The sequence below is a fragment of the Papio anubis genome, chromosome 13 (assembly GCF_008728515.1).
Source record: "Papio anubis isolate 15944 chromosome 13, Panubis1.0, whole genome shotgun sequence".
NCBI classification, from domain to species: Eukaryota; Metazoa; Chordata; class Mammalia; order Primates; family Cercopithecidae; genus Papio; species Papio anubis.
In genome coordinates this window covers 65,774,461-65,796,314 of record NC_044988.1, presented here as the reverse complement: position 1 = coordinate 65,796,314, position 21,854 = coordinate 65,774,461, and the positions used below count along the sequence as shown (strand labels likewise).

The 21,854-nt window shown below is 48.4% G+C and overlaps 1 protein-coding gene across 2 annotated transcripts in view; it reads right to left on the bottom strand.

Moving 5' to 3' along the window:
• Positions 1-3,078: 3,078 nt before the first annotated feature.
• Positions 3,079-21,854, bottom strand: part of FRMPD1 (FERM and PDZ domain containing 1) — a 100,267-nt gene continuing 81,491 nt past the window's right edge. For both annotated transcript variants that reach the window (XM_021927370.2, XM_009188479.4), the window contains 9 exons: positions 20,331-20,456; positions 19,083-19,202; positions 17,755-17,891; positions 16,598-16,724; positions 16,367-16,462; positions 14,456-14,638; positions 12,948-13,095; positions 9,013-9,819; positions 3,079-5,576 (listed from right to left, as the gene is read on the bottom strand). In XM_021927370.2, the coding sequence (XP_021783062.2) occupies positions 3,214-5,576; positions 9,013-9,819; positions 12,948-13,095; positions 14,456-14,638; positions 16,367-16,462; positions 16,598-16,724; positions 17,755-17,891; positions 19,083-19,202; positions 20,331-20,456 (4,107 nt within the window). In that variant the 3' untranslated portion in view covers positions 3,079-3,213. The remainder of the gene's footprint in view (positions 5,577-9,012; positions 9,820-12,947; positions 13,096-14,455; positions 14,639-16,366; positions 16,463-16,597; positions 16,725-17,754; positions 17,892-19,082; positions 19,203-20,330; positions 20,457-21,854) is intronic.

The following is a 21,854-nucleotide window of genomic DNA, read 5'->3' as shown; positions in this document are numbered from 1 at the left end:
ATATCCAAATTCTATCTGTCAAATCCAGGACCTGACACACAGTACTCAATAAATACCTCTTGACATGCTAGTTTTAATTAATGCTGCCTTCTGCAGGAAGCCTTCCCTGATTACTACTCTGCCCCTTACCCAAAATGACTTCTCTCTCATTAGACCCCTCACAGCACCTTATCTGTTCTCTCTGGAGGCCTTGAGTGAACCGTGCCTTATGTTGTAAGCCTCTATCTCCACGTATCACCTAATCTCTATCAGGAGCTTTTCAAAATATAATAAGATTCTTCCCCAATTAGTTACATTCATAATGCTGCATCAGGCATCACCTGGCATGGGCATCCCATGAATGTTTGTTGAAAGAAATGAATCAGCCAATGTGATGGTGGGTGGGAAAAGGAAGGAAAGGTGTAAATGTCCCATCATTTCTTAGTCACTAAACAATTGACTCTTGCATTTCAGGGTAGCAAGTCCCCGTTCTGCCTATCTCATGTTGGAGGCTGCGTGACTCTAAAGAAAGTGCTAAACAGTGCAATTTCCCCTGCTTCTTTAGCTTTTCAACAAACAGTGAAGGGTTTCCCAGCAATTCTGGAACTTAGTTCTCCTCATGGGAACTGTAGAGAAAAATAGCAGCTCCATACAGTAGCAACTCAAGACAGTTAATGAATTTGAGGGGAGGAGAAGCAAAGAAAAAGGAAACAAACACTTATTGAGTGCTGAGCTGGAAGCTTCAGTCTTCTTTCTGCCTTCCATGATTATGTATTCTTCACAATAATGCTGAATATATGTTATTCAACAATCTCTAGGGTGTTGGCCATATTAGAAAAATGCATTCAAGGTATCTAAATAAGGCATCTGCCACATCGTAGGCCCTCATTAAATGAAAAGTATTATTTCCTTTATCCAGATGGGGAAACAGGCCCAGAGAAACACCTAATAACACAGGCCAAAGCCAGGATTCAAATCCTCATTGAGGCCAGGTGCGGTGGCTCACCCCTGTAATCCTAGCACTTTGAGAGGCCAAGGTGGGCAGATCACCTGGGTGCAGGGGTTTGAGATTAGCCTGGGTAACATGGTGAAACCCCTGTCTACTAAAAAAAATACAAAAATTAGCTGGGCATGGCAGCAGATGCCTATAATCCCAGCTACTCAGGAGGCTGAGGCAGGAGAATCGCTTGAACCTGGGAGGCAGAGGTTGCAGTGAGCCAAGATCACACCATTGCACTCCATCCTGGGCAACAAGAGTGAAACTCCATCTAAAACAAAAAAAAATTCTTGTTGAGTGAAGTCCCGAGCTCCTCCCCTAAACTTGTGAACACATAGGTTGTGTTCACATAAATGAGTGATTTACCTCTTCATAGCTTTCTGCTGGCAAAAGTTTCAAGTCGTGTTTAACATTAGGCAATTTTTATTATTTTGGTGTCCTGTAGTTCCTATTTTTCATTGCCATGAAACTGCTTCCAATCTGTGTTCAAGAGCCTCATTTAAATTGTATTCAAAGTATTCTAAGAAACAGGCCTCTAAGAAAATATGTCTTTTCCTGGCAGAAGTACTGGTTAACTGGTTTCTAGTTATTAATAACAAGTCATTGGTAACAGGAGATGGGAAGGATGCCTTTTCACGTCTTCTCTCAGGTATTGTTTTCCTTCTGATTGGAGAGAGCTGAGGTGTGTGACTTAACACTCTCCTCTCTGTTCCTGCTTTTGCTGGATGGAGAAGAGGAGCCCTAGGGAAAAGCCACAGGGGCAGCACTGAGCTCACAACTGGTCAGGAGCACCAGAGGGACAAGGGACTCCTTTAATGAACTCTAATAGCCTAAGGTGAGTGACTAAACCACCTTTGGCCTGGACAGAGAAGCCAGGTGAAGAGGCATCCCAAAGGAGGCTTAAAATCAGTTTCCCTGGGGTCTAAAAACAAAATGCAGGGTATGGTTTCGGACTAGAATAGATATCCACAAGAGCTGACAGTTATAACTAGCATTTATCATTTACTAGATTGAGTACTTGCTGGATTTCTATCCCATAAAATGGGCACTATTAGTATCCCAATTTGCAGAAAAGAAAACCAAAGCACTGAGAGGTGAAGTGGCTTGTCTAAGGTCCACTGGGATGAACTGGGATTAACTGGCTCAACTGGGGTAAGAAAGGTATCCAATATATTTCTTTTGCTTTAATATTCTTAAAAAGGCAAATCTAATTCAAGGCTTTAATGTTCAACTTTTTATTTTTATTTATTATTATTAATTTTTTTTTGAGATGGACTCTCGCTCTGTCACCCAGGCTGGAGTGCAGTGGCACGATCTTGGCTCACTGCAAGCTCCGCCTCCCGGCTTCAAATGATTCTCCTGCCTCAGCCTCCTGAGTAGCTGGGATTACAGGTGCATGCCACCACGCCCGGCTAATTTTTTGTATTTTTAGTAGAGACGGGGTTTCACCATGTTAGCCAGGATGGTCTCCATCTCCTGACCTCGTGATCCGCCCGCCTCAGCCTCCCAAAGTGCTGGGATTACAGGTGTGAGCCACCGCTCCTGGTCAATGTTCGACTTTTTATATATTTAAAACATGAATAAGGTGCAAGATTCAGGGATGCAATCAATTTCAGATAAAGCACATGTGTGGCCTTGCAAGTAAAGAACTTCCTGCCACCTAGTGGCAATCTATGCTTGCTGCAGCGGGGCAGCCAAGAATCTCAGGCCTCCTGGTGCAGGCGCTGCAAACAACTTGTGAAGGTCGAATCTATTAAATATCACCGGTATTCACTCCTATTTGCAAAGGTTATTGCCAAATAAGTGTGATATGAGAAGTCAAGACTGTTTTTCAGTGACCCCCACCTTTCTCCCTCACCCCTGCCTTCTTGAGTATTCCTTTTGCTTCTACACTCCTTGGGTATGCTCCTTTTACGATAAATGCTTTGCTAATAGTGATCTAAATAATCTGTGCCCTTGAGAGTCTATAAGCATCCTGACGGGGGTAGAGACTTGTCTTACTCATCTGTAAATCCCAAGGCCTGGCACAAAGGCAGTACCCAGTGAATGTTTGTTGAAAGAATATAAGTGAATGCTTTTGACTCAAACTCTATGACTCAGGCCAAGATTAAGCAGCAGTTTATTTGAATACTCTATATAGTAAACATTTGAAGAGGGTGGATGGGAAAGTGGAAGGGGCTTCTCAGGGAAGTGTCCAAGGCAAGAAAGGGCAGGAGGCCCTTGGGCCATTGACCTGCTTACAGGGCCGTGGATGCCCGGAACTTCTGGGTCAAACAAAACACGGCGGCTGTGAGGGCCGTGCACTGACGGGCCAGGAGTTTCACATTCAGGTCATGGTAGCCCCTCTCGCAGGTCGATTTAGCGGCCTCTACAAACTGATGGTAGGTGTACACCACATCCCTCAGGTTCCCCGCTGCCTCCCTGTGCCGGGTAGAGCAGCGGCTACAGTCCGTGAACTGAAAGCAGAGGCCAGCCAGTTGGACCAGGTGCTGGAAGGTGTCACGCACGGCCCCCTGCATCTCTTCGGGGGACTGGTCCATTCTGATCACATGCTGACAGCTCGACAGGAGCTTCTGGGAGCCCATGCAGAGGCGGCTCCGGCTTTCGGTAAAGTGCCAGGTGCACTTCTCCGGGGGATGTTTGTTTCCAATCCCCCAGGAAGTTTCTAAAATGTCTTGTAGCTCCAGCAAGCTCTCCATGAGCTGGATGAAGCCCTCAGGGGTGCTGGCGGGGGTGGCTTTCAGCTGTCTCAGTGCCCTGGAGCAGTACTCTGGCCAGATGTGGCTTTTCCTCGACAGGGGTGCAGTGCTGCAGCTATGGGTTCGGGCAGGCCTCCAGGGCAGAACCACCGGGCTTCCCGCAGAGGGCGGTGAAGTGAGGGGGGCCGTGGGGTGTGCTTCCAAGTCCCGGTCTTCTTCCTCTGTCTCAGGCTGCGGGGCACGGAAGCATGTGGCATAGGAGAACTGACAGCTGCACTGCTCCATCCCTATCCTGGGAGCCACCATCTCATTCATGCCTGCAAAACCCAAAGATGTAGCCATCCTGAGACTGGCAGAGACTTCAGGACGGCTTTCTGGGGCAAAGCACAGAAAAGACTTCTCAGCAGGAAGGCAGATGCTAGAGCTGTCACTTTTGCCTTCTGAGAGTAGGCAATGGTTTGAAGTTTCTAAGTGAGGATCCTCTTGTGGACGTGGTAGTGGCTCTGGCAGGGAAGGCCCAGGATTAAAACAGACCCACTCAGGGCTGTCCCTATGGGCTGTATCTTCCCCTGTCACATGGTTAGGTGTCTCTGCCTTGATCCCCTCTGGAGGGAGGGCTGATGAAATTGTCTGCTTCCCAAGAAAGAAATCAGGGTCTAAATCCAACTCTACGAATAGTTTTTGTTCTTGAGCCTGGCAGGCTTGCCCTGGGGGTTCTCTGCTCTGTCCTTGAGGGTCTCGAGGGGCATGTGGTGGGATCTGCTCAGTCCCTGTTACAGGAGCATCTAAAGAAAGGGAGGTTACTATTTTACCAGCTGGAGAATTAATATCAAGAGTCTGTGAAACATTATTTGACACATCACCCAGGGAGTCACCTGAATCCTTCCTAGATTCCTCCTGAAATATCTTGGTGCCATTTTTGTTTGTAACTTCTCTGTCTCTTTCCAAAGATAGTTGTCCTTGTTGCTCTTCCTTTGTAGGGATAGAAGCTATCTTCTCTCCTGGATTTATTCCACATTCATCACTTCTAGGCTCATCTCCAGAAGACAACAAAGGCTCTGTGTATTTGGGGGCAGTTTCTTGTATATGATTTGTACAAAAAGATTCCAATCCCATTTCCAACTGGAGCTCTAGTGTGTCTCCTTGAGAGACATTATGTAGCCCTGGGTTGCTGGCCAGGCAGACTCTGTCTGGGTTAGGGTCGCCACTGGAGAGGGAGAAGGAGCTGTCCCCATGCTCTATGGTGGGTTCTTTGGGGGCAGTGCCATCCAGGTCTTGAGATAGAGGTAAGATTTGGGAAGGCCTTGCCTGAGCAGTATCTGGGCCAGATGAACCTGGATTAGAACAGTGAGGAGGGCTTGCTGAGGAGCTGGCAATAGGGACAACACCAGAATTCTCTTTATTGTTGGGGTCAATCCGGAAGCGAATGGCAGAAATAGAAGACACTCGAGAGTCGATGACTGATTTGGTTTCCATGGTCTCGGGCTCCATCTCCATGACCCTGGAGGCTGGGTTTGTGCTCTTGGTCTCCCTCAGGGGAGCTAGCAGCCCCAGGGCCTTTGTCTCCAGAAGGCCAGGCTCACCCTGCATGTCCTGCAGAGAGGACACAGTTGGGGAGGGTGCACCAAGGGCCAGGTAGGGCTCCCTGTCATAGTAGCACACGTCGTCTACACTCTCCAGGGAGGCTGATGGCACCAGGGGAAATGAGACCTGAGAGGTGTAGTCGGTCTGTAGGAAAGACCTTCTTTTCCTCAGGGTCTTGGCATACTTCTTGACTCCTCCCCTCCTGCTTGGCTCTCTTCCATCTGGCCCACAAGGCAGGCTGTTCTCAGGGCTACAAGTGCTGGCCTCATTCTGCAAGCTTGTGGCACTGGGTTCTGCAGCAGAAACATCTCTGGGCCCTGGGAGTCAGGAAAGAAAAAATATATTAAAAAGCAGAAAACCAAAGAGGTTTATAGAGCTTGGGGCTCAGGCCTTGGGCTTGCCTGGGTTCAAATTCTGGCCAGGCTGTGTAACCTTGAGCAAGTTCAATCCTGATCTCCGCAACTTCCTCATCTGAAAGATGGGTGTAATAATTGTGACAGACATTGTTTTATTTTTTTGAGACAGGGACTCGCTCTGTCACCCAGGCTGGAGTGCAATGGCATGATCTCAGCTCACTGCAACCTCCGCCTCCCAGGTTCAAGCAATTCTCCCACCGCATCCCCCTGAGTAGCTGAGAGTACAGGCATCTGCCACCACACCAGGCTAATTTTTGTATTTTTAGTAGAGATGGGGTTTCACCATGTTGGTCAGGGTGGTCTCAAACTCCTGACCTCAAAGGATCCGCCTGCTTAGGCCTGGGGTTACAGGTGTGAGCCACCGCGCCTGGCTGACACTTTTTTTTTTTTTGAGACAGGGTCTCACTCTGTCCCCCAGGCTGTAGTGCGGTGGTGTGATCACAGCTCACGGCAGCCTTGAATTCCTGAGTTCAAGCAATCCTCCCACCTCAGCCTCCCAAGGTGCTTGGATTATAGGATTGAGCCACCGCACCCAGCTGTGATAGACATTTTTAAATTTTTGGCTCCCTAAGATCCATTTAATTGTCTTTTGGTCACAGCACCTCAACTTCGATTTAGGGAATGACATCTCCCCAGTGGTTAGAACCTGCTGGAAGTGTTCATGAAGATGCTCTGTCCACGCCAGCCAAGTCACTCAGCCAGTCAGCTACAAATTCCCCACAAGTCCAAACTCAAAGACATTGATTAAAAAAAAAAAAAAGCAGTGCCGTTCTTTCCAGCCACAATATCTTGATAATACAGGTAGGGAATCCTGTTACTAGACTCTTAGCCTGGTTGCTGTCTATTTCTGAATCCACAGTTCTTTAGGTTTGCCAGCAATTCTATAAACAATCTTACTTCCTAACGCTTTTTCTTTGTGCTGATGTTAACCCAAGTCTTTTAGTGCCAATAGTGCCAATCAGTGCTGCTGTGCAGGTTAAATTAATTAGCGCATTTTTATAAAGCACCCAGCACAAGGCCTCTGCCTCATTAGGTATTCACTAAAAGGAAGCTATTCTTGTTATTGCCATTTCATGTCTGAATGCAAAGGGGCCACGACTCTGTCACAGGCATCGAGTTTTGTGCGTCCCAGGATGGATCTTTCTGGGAGGAGAGGCACTATTGTGAAGAACCCTTGGGAATCAGCCAGAAGGAATTAGGATCAGAGCCTAGCACTTGAGAATCAGATAGCTTGTGTAGTCAGACCAGTCATTTCTAACCTGGCTGCAGGCTATTAGAAAGCCTATCAAGTCCTATGCTGCTCCCCAGAATCTCTGAGGCTAGGGCCTAGGAATCTATAAGGTCTAGGTTGTTGTCGTTGTTTTTATTTTTTTTTTATTTTTTTGAGACAGAGTCTTGCTCTGTTGGCCAGGCTAGAGTTCAGTGGCACGATCTCGGCTCATTGCAACCTCCACCTCCCGGGTTCAAGCAATTTTCTGACCTCAGCCTCCCAAGTAGCTGGGATTACAGGCATGCACCACCACACCCAGCTAATTTTTGTATTTTTTGTAGAGACAGGGTTTCATCATGTTGGCCAGGCTAGTTTCAAACTCCCGACCTCAGGTGATCCGCCTGCCTCGGACTCCCAAAGTGCTGGGATTACAGGCATGAGCCACCGCACCAGCTGAATCTATGATTTTCAAACAAGGTCCCTCAGGTGATTCTGATGCCCAGCCACGTTTGACTGCCCTAGGCTACTGACAGCCACTGACCAAGGAGTTTCTAAGTCCCAAAGACAGAGAAGCTCCAGTAGTGAGTCAGGGGCCAGATCAGAACCTAGGCTGAGGAATCCTGGTTCTGGCTCTCTTCTCAGCAACACACTGGCTCCCTATAAAAAAACAACAACAACAGTGTCCGGTATGAACCCCGTATGTCCCTGACTAGACTCCCATAAAAGGGCCCTGACTGATGGTTTCTGCCACACTTCCATCCTGCCCCCAGCACAACGGCTGGCCCTGCAGGGCAAGGCTGGGGGCACAGAAAGTGGTTGTCTGGGTTCTTTGGGGAGCAGTAAGCAGTCTGGCCATGGTTTCTCCTTTCCTTAGGGGCATAGTCAGTAGAACTCAGTGTAGATGGTGGAGACTTCATTCATTCATTTAGCAACAATTGCTAGACACTGTGTGCTGGAGACACAGTGAGAAACACACAGTTCTAACGCTCAAAGGAGTTCTCGGTCTAGTGATGGAGAGAAACATCAACACAGAATCATACAAGTAAATATGTAATTTACATGCTGTGCTAGGTGCCAGGCAGGGAGAGCCTCAGGTGCTGCAAGAACATGTGACAGGGATGGGGAGACCTGCCCTGGGCTGGGAAGCCTGGGAAATGTTCTCTGAGGAAGTGAATTCCAACTAGAATCTGAGAGATGGATGGCACCAGCAGCCACGATCAGGGGAGGGGTGTTTTGGGCAGAAAGAGCAGCATGTGCAAAGGCTGGAGGAGGGAAAAAACAGGCACTTGTAGAAAGTGGCAAGGAGGGCTGTATGGCAGGAATGCAGGAGGAGGGAGAGACACAGGCAGAGGCCATGTCACAAAGGGCCTCAAAGGGCCTGACAGGGCTCCCAGAGGAGCTGGCCTTTCTCTCCAGAACAGTAGGAGAGCACAGGAGGGCAGGGAATAGAGGATCAGAGAGCAGCAGGAAAGCACCGAGACAGGAACAAGGGCTGCAGCTCTCCCAGCTCCTGGCAGGTCACCTTCAACATCCACGTGCTCTTTTCCAGTGTGTGTGTGTGTCCTGCCCGGATCTCAGTTCTGCATGGGAAGTCATCCTACACGGAAAGACCCTCCACACTCGCGGTGGAGGAATGTGTGAGGAACCTGATTGAAACACAGCCACCAGATCCCCCACCTTCTGATGTCAGGGTCCCTTGGACCCCGGACGGCCTGTCCGTCTGGTTCTTCTTGCTTCACGGCCTCCTTTAATGCAGCCTCAGGATCAGTGATGACATAGCCACTTCGCTCTGCCCGGCACTCCTGCCAAGCCCTTTTCTTTTGTGTAAATTCTGTCCCTCCCACAAGGCCCAGCCCATTTGCCCCCTCTTCTGGGAGGCCTTCCCTGATTCCCACTGTTGGACGAATCCCTTCCATCTCTGCTTGCCACAGTTCTCTGAACCTCCCTTGCAGCCCTGCCACGATGCCTCAAATTTCGTCCACGGAATCTGTATCTACCTCCTCAGAAGTGGACAGGGACCCTGTTTCACTCATGTGTCTTCCTCTCAAGCTTGGCCCCGGGCCTTGGCCCCCAGGAGGCACTCAGGAGCTGCCTGCTGTGTCTGCAGACCTGCAAGGGAGGGCTCACCTGAGGGGGGGCCTGGGGGAGTGAGCTTATCAGCCGCATCATAGTATTCCTCATCTGAGCTGCCATCCTCAAAGGCCAGTGGTGGGTGCAGGGCCAGGGATTCCAGCATGGAACTAGGCTGGGCCTCAGTCCAGCCCTGCTGACCCCAGGCTGGTGGGGCTCCCCCTTGCCGGGAAGCTGTGCTGTCGGAACTGTCACTCAGGTAGCTGGCCGGGGAGACGCTGGAGCACAGGCTATAGTAGTCGGCGCGGCTGCCTTCATACAGCCTGGGGTCCAGCCTGACTGTGCTCAGTTCTGGTGCCCAGCCAAATGTCTCCAAAGCGGCACTCTCGGAAAACTCTGTCTTCTGGCACTGGGGGTTGGCTCTCTGGGCCAGGTCCAGGAGACAGAGGAAGCCACTGGTTTCAATCCCGCTTCTCTCCTCCTGGCTGTCAGAGTCAATGCTCTCTGGGAGGCTTGGCGAGCCGAAGTGGAAGAAAGCAGACCTGATGGAGGAGCAGGTATCTAAGTCATCCTCTTCCAGAGCGTCCATGGATTCGCTCGAGCCGCTGGTCCTGTAGCCGCGGCTCTCAGTGTTGGCTGAGTCGGACGCCTCAGACTCGGCACTGTCTGTGGTGCTGCTGGCCCCGCAGGTGCTGGGGCCCCTCCTAGCCACCTCAGGTGTGGGGCTGTTCCCAGGAGGCTGCTCCTCCTTTATGAGTGATCTGCAGGGTGCCAGCTTCACCAGGCGCCTGTCAGAGAGAGGTTCGAGTACGCAGTCCACCTCAGAGGACTCCTCTGAGTCACTGCAGGCCCTGGATTCATAGCCTGCAACACAAGGTACACCAACAGTTACACAACAGAACTCTCCCGCCTGTGTGTCCTTCTAGCCCCCCCCGACCCCCACACAAACCTGCCAGATGAGAAAACTGAGGGCCAGAGGGTGGCTGGCCTAAGACCGTGCTATACTGACCAACACGGGATCTGAGGGACTCCACCTTCCATGTTCTCCCCACAGTATCAGACCGCCTGTCCCACATCTCTCTGAGCTAAAGGAGGCTGGATTAACTCCATCCCCACCTCCAAGAAGAACTGTCTGTTCATGGAAATGTGGTATTTACTTTGATTCCTCTTTGCAGGGGCAGCACTGCCCAGGTTTGCTAAGCCCCTCCCCAGACCTCAGTTCTGTCGTGTCTGGGCATCAAAGTCAGATGGGGAATCATATTTTAAAAATACAACAGATCCTTGGCCCTACCCCTGATGTACTGAGTCAAATCTCTAGAAGTGGGGCCTGAGAATCTATATTTTTAGCAATTTTATGGGGAGTATGAGGCTGCTAGGCTGGCACCATTCTAAAGCCTGGCCTTCTGGATCCATGGGTGCTACGGGCTTTGTAGGACAGTGAAAACTTATCCAGGCCGGGCGCGGTGGCTCACGCCTGTAATCCCAGCACTTTGGGAGGCCGAGGCGGGTGGATCACAAGGTCAGGAGATCGAGACCATGGTGAAACCCCGTCTCTACTAAAAATAGAAAAAATTAGCCGGGCGCAGCGGCGGGCGCCTGTAGTCCCAGCTACTCGGGAGGCTGAGGCAGGAGAATGGCGTGAACCCGGGAGGCGGAGCTTGCAGTGAGCCGAGATTGCACCACTGCACTCCAGCCTGGGCAACAGAGCAAGACTCCGTCTCAAAAAAAAAAAAAAAAAAAAAGAAAACTTATCCAGCTGTAGGTTCTCAGGAAGGATTAATGGTAGGAGGGTGGGGAGCACTGAGCCAGGTTGCAATCTCTTTATTCCTGTAAGCCTCCAGAATGATCTTTCTCAAACTTCTCTCCGACCTCATCACACCCTGCTTACACCTTCTGATGGCTGCCCTGCCCATGGGGAAGAGCCTGACCGCCCCCACAACAGCTACAGACTCTCACAATATGGCCTTGTTACCCTTCTCACAGGATGGCCGTGGCGCCTCATGCACAGTCTAGTCCTCCCTTCCCTCAAAGGATGGCCCTAAGGCCTCCTCTGCAGGCTCTTCCCCCTCTCCCAGGATGGCCTTGAACCCTCCTCCATAGTCTAGTCCCCCCGACAGGATGGTCTTGATGCCTCCCCTTCAGTCTAGTGTCTCCCTCACAGAACGGCCCTGAGGTCTCCTCTGCAGTCTAGCTGCCCTTCTCATGGTGGGGCTCCTATCTCTTTTCACCATCTCCCTTTTCCCCTCTGGCAATATGGTCCAGCCCCTCCTCAGGCACCCAGTCCCCCACAGCAGCCTTCCCTGCCATGTTCCAGCCACCCATAGGGAGAGCTTCTTTCAGGTCATGGCCTTTTCCTCAGGTCATTCCTCCAGGGTCCCTCGGCCTTGAATGATCTGTCTTCCTTTCTGTGCCTGGTCAACTCCAGCATGTTCTTCAAGATCTACTTCTAACACCTCTTCCTCTAGAGGACTTTCTCTGACAGGCAGCAGCAGTCACCCCCCAGCCCCTCCACAACAGCCCTGTTCCCACTCTGTGTTGTCTCCCTGAGCAGACTCTGAGGAGTCACCCTTTGTTCATAAATACATTGTGTAACAACAAAGGTAACAGGCCGGTGTGGTGGCTCACGCCTGTAATCTCAGCACTTTGGGAGGCCGAGGTGGGCAGATCATTTGAGGTCAGGAGTTTGAGACCAGCCTGACCTGCATGGTGAAACCCCATCTCTAGTAACGTACAAAAATTAGCCGGGCGTGGTGGCATGTGCCTGTAATCTCAGCTACTCGGGAGGCTGAGGCAGGAGAATCACTTGAACCCAGGAGGCGGAGGCCGCAGTGAGCCAAGATGGCTCCACTGCACTCCAGCCTGAGTGACAGAGCGAGACTGCCTCTTAAAAAATAATAAAAATAAAAACAAAGGTAACAGATACTCCAAACTCATCACTTTCTGTTTTACTTACTGTATTAATACCTATTCTCTTGAGCTGATTTCTACTTTATCCATATAGAGGAAACACTGCAATGGTGTGCTACTGACCACCTCTTCCCATCTCCACATTCAGTGACATCATGTGGTGGTAGCCTGAAATTAGCCACGGTGAGAGTGTTGACACCATGGAATTGGGCAATTCCTTCAAATTGTTTTTTGTCCCCCTGCAGGGAGTTGTTAAACATTTATCAGCATAGCCCTGGGGACATGCTGCATCAATGATGCTGAAGCAAAAGCCTGGCAGAAACTGGGAGCTGGCCTGGGGGAAACTGTCTTACCTGCCTTGCAGAGATGTTCTTTTATACTTCAAGAGATTGCAAAAGAGTGCATAGGTATGGAAGAGAAGCCAGGTCATCTACTTCCTGAACAAATAAGTGACATCGCTTTTTGATGAGAAATAATGATAATCTTTTTTTTTTTTTTTTTTTTTGAGAGATGGAGTTTTGCTCTTGTTGCCCAGGCTGGAGTGCAATGTCACGATCTCAGCTCACTGCAACCTCCACCTCCTGGGTTCAAGTGATTCTCTTGCCTCAGCCTCCCAAGTAGCTGGGATTATAGGCGTGTGCCACCATGCCCGGCTAATTTTGTGTTTTTAGTAGAGATGGGGCTTCACCATGTTGGCCAGACTGGTCCCAAACTCCTGGCCTCAGGTGATCCACCCGCCTCAGCTTCACAAAGTGCTGGGATTACAGGTGTGAGCCACTGCGCCTGGCTGAGAAATAATGATAAAATGCAGTGGATCTGAGATGATCTTAGGAAATACTGCAGGGAACTAGAGCTCTTCCACAGCATTCCTTGGTTTCAGGAAAATTTCAGATACAAAGAAAGCTTCTTTGTTTAGTATTTATGAAAGATCAATTGTTTACTAGGAAATAAACAGAGAAATAGCTCTCATCCGCTTGAGCTGAAGCCTCGGCTCAATTCAATTCACCACCTCCCTTTAGGCTGCCCTTACCTACAAGGCCAGTGAAAGGGGCCTGTCCTTACTGGGGCAAGACTCAGCGCCTCACCTTCTTCTGTGGATACACGGTGCGCTTGTTGTTTGTTTCCAGGCCAGAGGAAAATGGAGGTAACTGGGTCAACCAACAGCCTGTAGTACCCAGCAATCAGGCAGGCTAGGTCTTTTGCACTGTTGGATTCCAGCAGCAAAGTCAGCACCTTGGAAAGCAAATAGAAATCTCATGTTTATCAAGGACCAAGGGACAGTCTGAAGACTGACAACAAAGCCATGTGGGACCAACGAGAGATTCCAAGTAAATCCGGCCATGGTCCACCGATAGATCTCCTGGTGCCCCATATCCTCACCTGCAAGGCTTTAAATGAGGATCTGCATGTACTCATACACGGACACCATTGCACATGCATGCACACGCGCACACACACACACGCACTCGTGCACACACACACTCACACACACACACAGTGGGCTCTTCCCGCCCAATCTGTACAGTGTCTTCTGGCTCCTCATCCTCTACCCCAGGGCCATATCTAAACTGCCCTATCCCACCCTGTTCATTCCTGCAAGAGGGACCTTGCAAGACTAAACTTAGAAAAGAAAAAGGAGCAAGAACATGTGGAGAATGAGGGAGAGGGTGATAAGAAGAATAAAGCACCACTCTGGAGTATGTTGGGATTAAATCAAAGGAGGGCAGAATAAAAGTAAGACCTTTGAGAGAGGCTCAAGAGGCACCCTGCACTAGTGACCTTTTTTTTTTTTTTTTAGACAGAGCTTCGCTCTTGTTGCCCAGGCTGGAGTGCAGTGGTGCAATCTTTTGCTCACTGCAACCTCTGCCTCCTGGGTTTAAGTGATTCTCCTGCCTCAGGCTCCCAAGTAGCTGGGATTACAAGCGTGAGCCACCACACCTGGCCCACTATTTACCCATTTTAATGCCCACCACTCAAAGCTTTTGGGCAGCAATCTGATCCCATGCATGTGATAAAATCCTCTAGTGGGCTGGGCGCGGTGGCTCACGCCTGTAATCCCAGCACTTTGGGAGGCCGAGGCAGGTGGATCACGAGGTCAGGAGATCAAGAACATCCTGGCTAACACAGTGAAACCCCGTCTCTACTAAAAAATGCAAAAAATTAGCCAGGCGTGGTGGTGGACGCCTGTAGTCCCAGCTAATTGGGAGGCTGAGGCAGGAGAATGATGTGAACCCAGGAGGCGGAGCTTGCAGTGTGCCGAGATGGCGCCACTGCACTCCAGTCTGAGCGACAAAGCGAGACTCTATCTCAAAAAAAAAAAAAAATCCTCTGGTGTTCTCCATCTACGTTTCTAACCCCGACAGGAAAGCACATGGTCCATCTCAGTTTGTATAAAAAAACCTTTTAGGACTTCTTCAGGAAAATGTACCATTTACCACTTTCCCTTTGATAGAACAGGACGGACAATTCGTCCTCTTAAGCAGATATTGGACATTAGACTTTATTATTATTTAAAATTCATATAAACTAGCCTGGCCCCCATTTGGCCCCAGATTCCAGCAGTTGAATTCAGAATCTCTCCCCGTCGTGTTACCTTGACGTCCTGAAGATACACTTTGACCACGCTCACTTTCTCAGACTCTTCTGTTAGCTCTACACGGCTAATGTTTGCAAACTCTGCCAATGTGGACATGATGTTGAGTTTGCTATTGATAATTTGGCTAATCCCATACTTGGCTCCAACTAGAAGGGCAATGTAGGATTCTCTATCCTGTAACTGCAGAGGGTGGAAGGGGAATTAGTTTCCATTCGCAAGCTAGTGGAAATACATTTCACATGTAAGCAATAATACCTCTCGCTGCAAACTCCTTGATTCCTGCTTTAGGTCCTAACCACCAATCCTCCAGACTATTGCCTGATGGAGCCCCATCAAGAGCTAAATCAAAGTGTAAATTTATCTCCCCAAACTCTTTCCAACACAGCCCTGAGCCACAGCCATAAACACATCTGTATTTTCACAGCTATGTACCTATCTTCCTGCTCTATGAATCCCTTCCCTGCCATCCTTTCCCATTTAAATCCTGATCCTTCTTTAAAAGCTTACATCAAAACCTACTGCCTATGGAAAGCATCTGCCTGATGTCAGCCTCCTTAAGCCAGAAATATCCCTTTCCTCTCTGTTGTTCCTGTGCCACTTCCTCTTACTTCTCTACTAGCACTGAACACTCATGACTTCTTATTTTAATTATTTGTATTAAGTCTCATTTTCCATGTTAAGTTTCTCAATAACAGAGTCTGTATTTATCTCTATTTGTAACCCGCAGTGCCCGGCAAGCACCCTGAACCGGTTCCATGTCGCTGGTTGCTTCTCCCACTACCAGTTCTTTCCTTAGACAAGAAAGGTAAAGCGAGATTGGAGACTGGAACTGGACAGCTGGGAGAGGGCAGAATTAGCCCTTGGAAAAATTGGGAAGTTTTTCTTGTACCTTCAAAACTGTCCTTTCTGTGATCTAGTCTCTTTGCCACCTTTTGGGTCTTCTACTTAAACAAAGAATCCATCTGTGTCTCCCCTTCCCCTAACTATCTGATGCTCTTCCTTTCTTTCAAAACACTGATTCTCTTCTTCCACCTACGTTGTTAGGTTAGCAATCTGATTACATTGGCCCATCACTGTAAATGACTGAGATGCACACCAAATCTTTTGAAAGGACTTTGGTTAATATTTTTTTTAAACGCCACTCTAATTGGTAAGTTGGTTTTGTGCTGCAGGGTCCTGGGGCTGACAGTGCTGGAGGAAAGCTCTCTGAAACCACACTCCCGAGACACTGACTGCCGAAAAGCACATGCTCTAGGCCTAGGCTGAGAAAAGAAGCAGGCAGGAGAATGGGAAGAGAGCCCAGGGCTTTTCTGCTTCTCTTCTTCCTTCTCAGGCCCACCCCTCATTCCTCCCTTCTTCTGAACAATCATTGACTCAGCTTGGCAGTCAAACACTCTTATTTTTCTTTCATGATTTCCAGTTTTTCTCTTCACCTTCATATACCCAAAGCTCCAGCGTGAACTGCTTACCATCCCCTTCTGACCCAGAAGGCCTTTTCCTCTCTACTGAAGTCTGGCCAAATTCAGCCTTCCTCTTGCCTCTTTCCTTAACCCCTTCTCCTTCCTATACTATACTGAAGCAAGTAGTGCTACCTTCTGTCTCCAAACTCCACAGCAATAGGCCGGAACCTGTCTCATGGCTTTGCTTCATTTTGTTGGGTAGCTTGTTTCATCCTTCAAGGATGGAAATCACGTCTTATTCAGCCCTGCTTCCCCTAGCATCTATCACAGGGGTAGCACCAAGCAAGGGCGTGATAAGTATTTTCCAGTGGTATATTATTTAGTTTCCCAAACAAATTCTAGTACATGACAGAGTCCTCAGGAATTTTAGGCTAAAAGATACATTGATTTTCAGAGGATCTCTAAGGTCCCTTATGTGAGTAGGATTTCACAGTTCTCTAATACATACCATTAAAGTAGCGTTAAAGATTCTTCCACCATATGTCTTGAGTTCTCCGAGGATCTGTAGATAATTTAAACGTAGCTGGGCAGCCGAAATAAGTTGCTTAAATAGAAAAAAAAAAAAAAACACTTGAAGTCAGAGTTATTCATTGGTCTAAAATTCAGGTGATGTTGAAAATGTTTTCCCTAAAGTTTCACAGCAGACTGCTGGGTGGGTCGGCAGAGGCACCTTCATTACCTTCTGTCGGGGTTCCAGCAAATTCTGGTTCCTCTTCATGTGGAAGCTAATGGCTTTCTTGATGTCTTTGCCTTTCATGTTTCGGAGTAAAGTTGGAGATATAAAGTTCTCTATTCCCCAGTCTTTCCTGCCATGAGACATTGGAGACAAGGAGGCTCATTTCTACAGGGTACTTGGCTCTAATGAAGAGCATAATTACATTTGATTCAGTACTTAGTATTCCCATAATACAGCAATTATGAGCCACTTTCTCCTCCTCTCTTTTTCTCTCTCACACACACATACACACACTCTCCACAAAAATCCCTACATGCACTCAGGAATTAAACCCCACTGATCATTCTGGGAGCTCATCACTCTTGGCATGGTGTGACATTCTATCAATCAGAGCAGGAGTTCTGAATCTTTTTCACTACAAAATACGTGGCAAATAATGACAGCATATGTACAAGACACTCTCATGGGGCAACGTAGAGCTCCTGTGAATCCCTCAGGCCAAGCTTCAGCATGGTGCCAGCCTAGCAGCCTCAGAATCCCCCAGAAACTTGCTAAAACTACCGATGCTCAGGCCCTGCTGCTAGAGATTGGACTCAGTACATCAGGGACAGGGCCAAGGATCTGCTGTATTTTTAAAACTATGATTCCCCATCTGATTCTGATGCTCAGGCAGGACAGAGCTGAGATCTGGGGAGGGGCTTAGCAAACCTGAGTGATGCTGTCCAGAACAATTCTAAGCTAGGAATCAGAAGGTGCTGAAATTGTAGGACTTGAAACTGCCCTAGTGGAGACATAATGCAATAGGAACTGGTTCATATCCATGGGAAAAATTAATTTCCAAGGCATTCCCACCCCTAGAAGAGCTTAACACTGATGCTGGCAACTGATTTCCCAAAACATCTTCCCGGGAACTGGGAATTTACAAGGGGATCCTGTGTCGTTCCATCTGGAGTTGGCTTCTGTCCCAGAGAGAGCAGCCAGGTTCAGACATCTGGGGGAGCCAGGTCGGATTAGAAAGGGTGCAGAGGGAAATGGATGAAAAGACAACAGACAGATACATGGGTAGGTGGGTGACTATCAGCTTTCTGTGGCATCTGGCCCTCCTGGCCAAGGGCCAGCAAGTTATAAATGCAATGCAGCTGCCATCCCCTGCCACTCACTCTATATACTTTAAAGAGATCTTCTGTGGCTGGGCACAGGCGTAGATCCGCTCCTGGATGTGCAGAGCCGCGAGTCGGAGTGCAGAGCTACATTTCATTTCTACAGCAAAGCGCTCCTGGAGCACATCGCTGCAGCTCTAGAAGAGATTAAATAGAGCAGATGGGAAACAAAAGCAGACGTATTGTGTACCCTCGTTTTCTCGGGTGAAAGGCAGCAGGACCAGGAGCTCTGCTTTGAGAGCTGGCTCTCACAGTTCTTTGCTGTGTGACCTTGGTTAAGTTACCAAGACTCTCTGAGCATTTGGTGTCTGGTAAATGAGGATAGTAAAATCTACCTTACGTGGTTTCTATGAGACTTAAATTAGATAACGTATATGAAAGCAGGTACAAGGCACACAGTGTTATACAAATACAAAATATTGATGGCATTGTTATTGCTATTATTATTATTATTTTCTGCCACCCTTTCTGTAAGACTTGGGGCAGTCCAATCCACCTAGTCTGAGTTATCTCATCTGTAAAATACTGATATCTGCCAAATGATTCTTTTTCTTTTTTCTTTTTTGGAGACAGAATCTCGCTCTGTCACCCAGGCTGGAGTGCAATGGCATGATCTTGGCTCACTGCAACCACCACCTCCCAGGTTCAAGTGATTCTCCCACCGCAGCCTCTCAAGCACCTGGAACTATAGGTGTGCGCCACCATGCCTGGCTAATTTTTTGTATTATCAGTAGAGACGGGGTTTCACTGTTTGGTGAGGCTGTTCTCAAACTCCTGACCTCAAGTGGTTCACCTGCCTTGGCCTCCTAAAGTGCTGACATTACAGGCATGAGCCACCGCTCCAAATGATTATTTTTCATCAGAATAAAAATGACATAATAACTCTCATCTAACGAGGTAGAATAGGAGGAGCACCAGGCCCCAGATCAAGAACTAGGTTTTGGCTCTGCCACTTAAGTGGGTGACCCAGACAAATCACATGACCTTCCCAAGACTCAGTGTCATCATTCTAAAATGAGGTTTTGAAGCACTAAGGCCCCTTTTAGCAATAAAAACTGTAATTCTAAAGATCCTAAAATGGTATTACAAAATGTATCGTCTACATTGGGGACGGAGCCTGAATTTCATTCTGATATTGCACATCTGCTAAAACAGCAACTTAGTGACGGAAAAGGCAATTCTGAGCGATGATCAGGCCCATTCTCCTTCAGATAAAGATAATCCCTACCAGGGAGTTGTTTAATGGCCTCGAGCTCACGTTCAAAATCACCCAGTGCGCCATCTCTGAGAACAACCACTGTTATTTTAGGAAGCACAGACCCAGTCACCTGCAGATAGAGGTATTCAAAGGCCACGGGGTCTTCTTTCAGGAGGTCCAGGGGGTCCTTGGGAACAAAACAGACCCTGAAGAGGCAGCGGTAGTCATGTGACTCCTCCCTTTCTACCACCTGCGATGGGTAAGGGAGAGATTATTAATCTCCTAACTGCCTTTGTCCTTGCAGTCATTCCACAAAACTACTCTATAAAACACAGACAGTGAAAGACAGTCCCCAGAGATTTCAATTCTAGTGCTTCCCAAGACAGCCATAGACGTTTGCTCCTAATTTGACTTTCTTTTTCATGGGTACAAAAGGTAAAAGGTTCAAAAGGGCAGCATTTCCCACTCACCCATCTTCCAGTTTCCTTTTCCAGAGGCAACTCCTGCTTTCAGTTTCTTGTGTGCCCCTTCCAGAGACAGTTTATGTATATTCGTACTTCAGTATAAGTCTATTCTTTTATCTTTCACAAATAATAATATAGTATATATACCATTCTACGACTTACCTTATTTCACTTAAACTCTCTTAGGAATTTAATTTGATTTTCTTTCCCAATGCAAATGGAATAGAAGTAATTAAAAAGTCTACAAGCAGTAAACTTTCTAATCGGTGAGTGCATTGGGTAAGAATTCATCTGCCAAGAGGAATGTTCAGGGTGGCTTTTATGAGGTTCTGTCTTACTCATTTCCAACTGTTAAAATCCTCCTCATCTTTGTAACAGACTCACAAAGATTTGTTGAACTAACCTGTGTTTAGCTTTAAAAAGTTGGTACAACATATTATTGAATGGTTGGGAGATTGAGTGGTATAGACTGTTTGGCTATGTTTACCCTATTTTGCCATCAGGAACCATATCAGGGGGTAAGTCCCACAAGAAGGGCTTAGACACAGCCACAAATGCTTCCCTAATGGCTCAAAGGCAGCAAGTGCAAGGGAAGATCGTCAGAGCTAGAAGCAAAAGATCAGGGTTCTATCAGCTATGTTACCTTGAGAAAATCACCTTACCTCTCTAAGCCTTTGTCTCCACATCTGCAAAATGGGGAGGACCTTAAATCTGTGTCCTGCCTACCTCATACTAGCAGATGAAAATCAGGCTTGTCCCATAACCCCCAGGCTGAGTGAGCTCTGTGCCTTCTGGGGCAAGAGAAAGTGCATCAAACCTGCAGATGTGCTGAGCCCTGTCCCCAGAGGTTCTGGTTGAGGCGTGCAGCCAGCCCAGCGCATGCCTCCCAGGAACAGGCGGTCAGTCCTCCCTACCTGCTGGATGAGTTCCTCTTCGTGTAGCAGGTGCAGCCGGGAGATGCTGTACTGCTCTTCCAGGGCCAGTGCAAAGTACTCGATACTTCGGATGGACAGCTTCTCCTTCACAGTGAGGATGATGTCCTAGCAGGCACAGAGAGGTGGAGGGGTTACTCAAGGAACAGGGAGGACTTCCCTGGCCTTCCTGCCATTCCTTAGTGCAGCTAGGGAGAGAAAAGCCTGCACTGACAGGCCCAATGCTGACTTAGGCAGGGGTCTGGTCCCCCTCATCAGGCCCCTTACAGCCCTGCAGCCACAGCTCCCCTCTCCTCAAGCTCCATCACCATCCATACAGCCACCCTGTCTTGCTTTACTTGGAAGGCTGAGGCCATCCAGTGGAGGCTTCTGCCTCTCTCTCCTATGTCTCTAGACTTATTCTCCCTCCGGAGTTCCCAGTCTCTCTTTTTTTTTTTGAGAGAGTCTTCCAGGCTGTCACCCAAGCTGGAGTGCAGAGGCATGATCTTGGCTCACTACAACCCTTGCCTCCTGGGTTCAAGCAATTCTCCTGCTTCAGCCTCTCGAGTAGCTGGGATTACAGGCACATACCACCATGCCTGGCTCATTTTCGTATTTGTATTTTTAGTAGAGACAGGGTTTTGGCATGTTGGCCAGGCTGGTCTTGAACTCCTGACCTCAAGTGATCTGCCTGCCTCAGCCTCCAAAAGAGCTGGAATTACAGGCGTGCACCACCACACCCAACTAATTTTTTTGTATTTTTAGTAGAGACAGGGTTTTGCCACATTGGCCAGGCTCCCAGTCTGTATCTTTGACTGCTTACTAGACAAAATCCCACCACACACTCACTATGCAACTGAGGGAAACTTCTTTTTTTTTTTTTTGAGACGGAATCTCACTCTGTTGCCCAGGCTGGCGTGCAATGGCGCAATTTCGGCTCACTGCAACTGCCGCCTCCTGGGTTCAAGCGATTCTCGTGCCTCAGCCACCCAAGTAGCTGGGATTACAGGCGTGTGCCACCGTGCCCAGCTAATTTTTTGTATTTTTTGTAGAGATGCAGTTTCACCATGTTGACCAGACTGGTCTCAAACTCCCGACCTCAGGTGATCTGCCAGTCTCAGCCTCCGAAAGTGCTGGGATTACAGGCATGAGCCACCACATTCGGCCACAACTGAGGGACACTTCTGAACCTCAGTCACTTCCTCTCCAAATAGAGGACAATAATGCCTACTTCCAACTTCCGAGAGTGGCTGACAGGACAGAATGGTCATGAATGCTGCGCTGAGGCATTCTGGTTGCCACGCCACTCTTCTTGCTCACTAGAGAAGCCCTCTGTGACCACAAGGTCTTTGCTGCCTCGAAGCATTCACACACGCTGTTCCCTCTGCCCAGTATACTTTCCCCATTACTCTTTCCAGGTCTGTTTCTTTCTCTTCCTTCGAGTTTCAGCTCAAATGTCGCCTCTTAGAGAGGCCTTCTCCGGCCAGCGTACATAAATGTAATCATCCCTATTATTCTCTGTCCCAG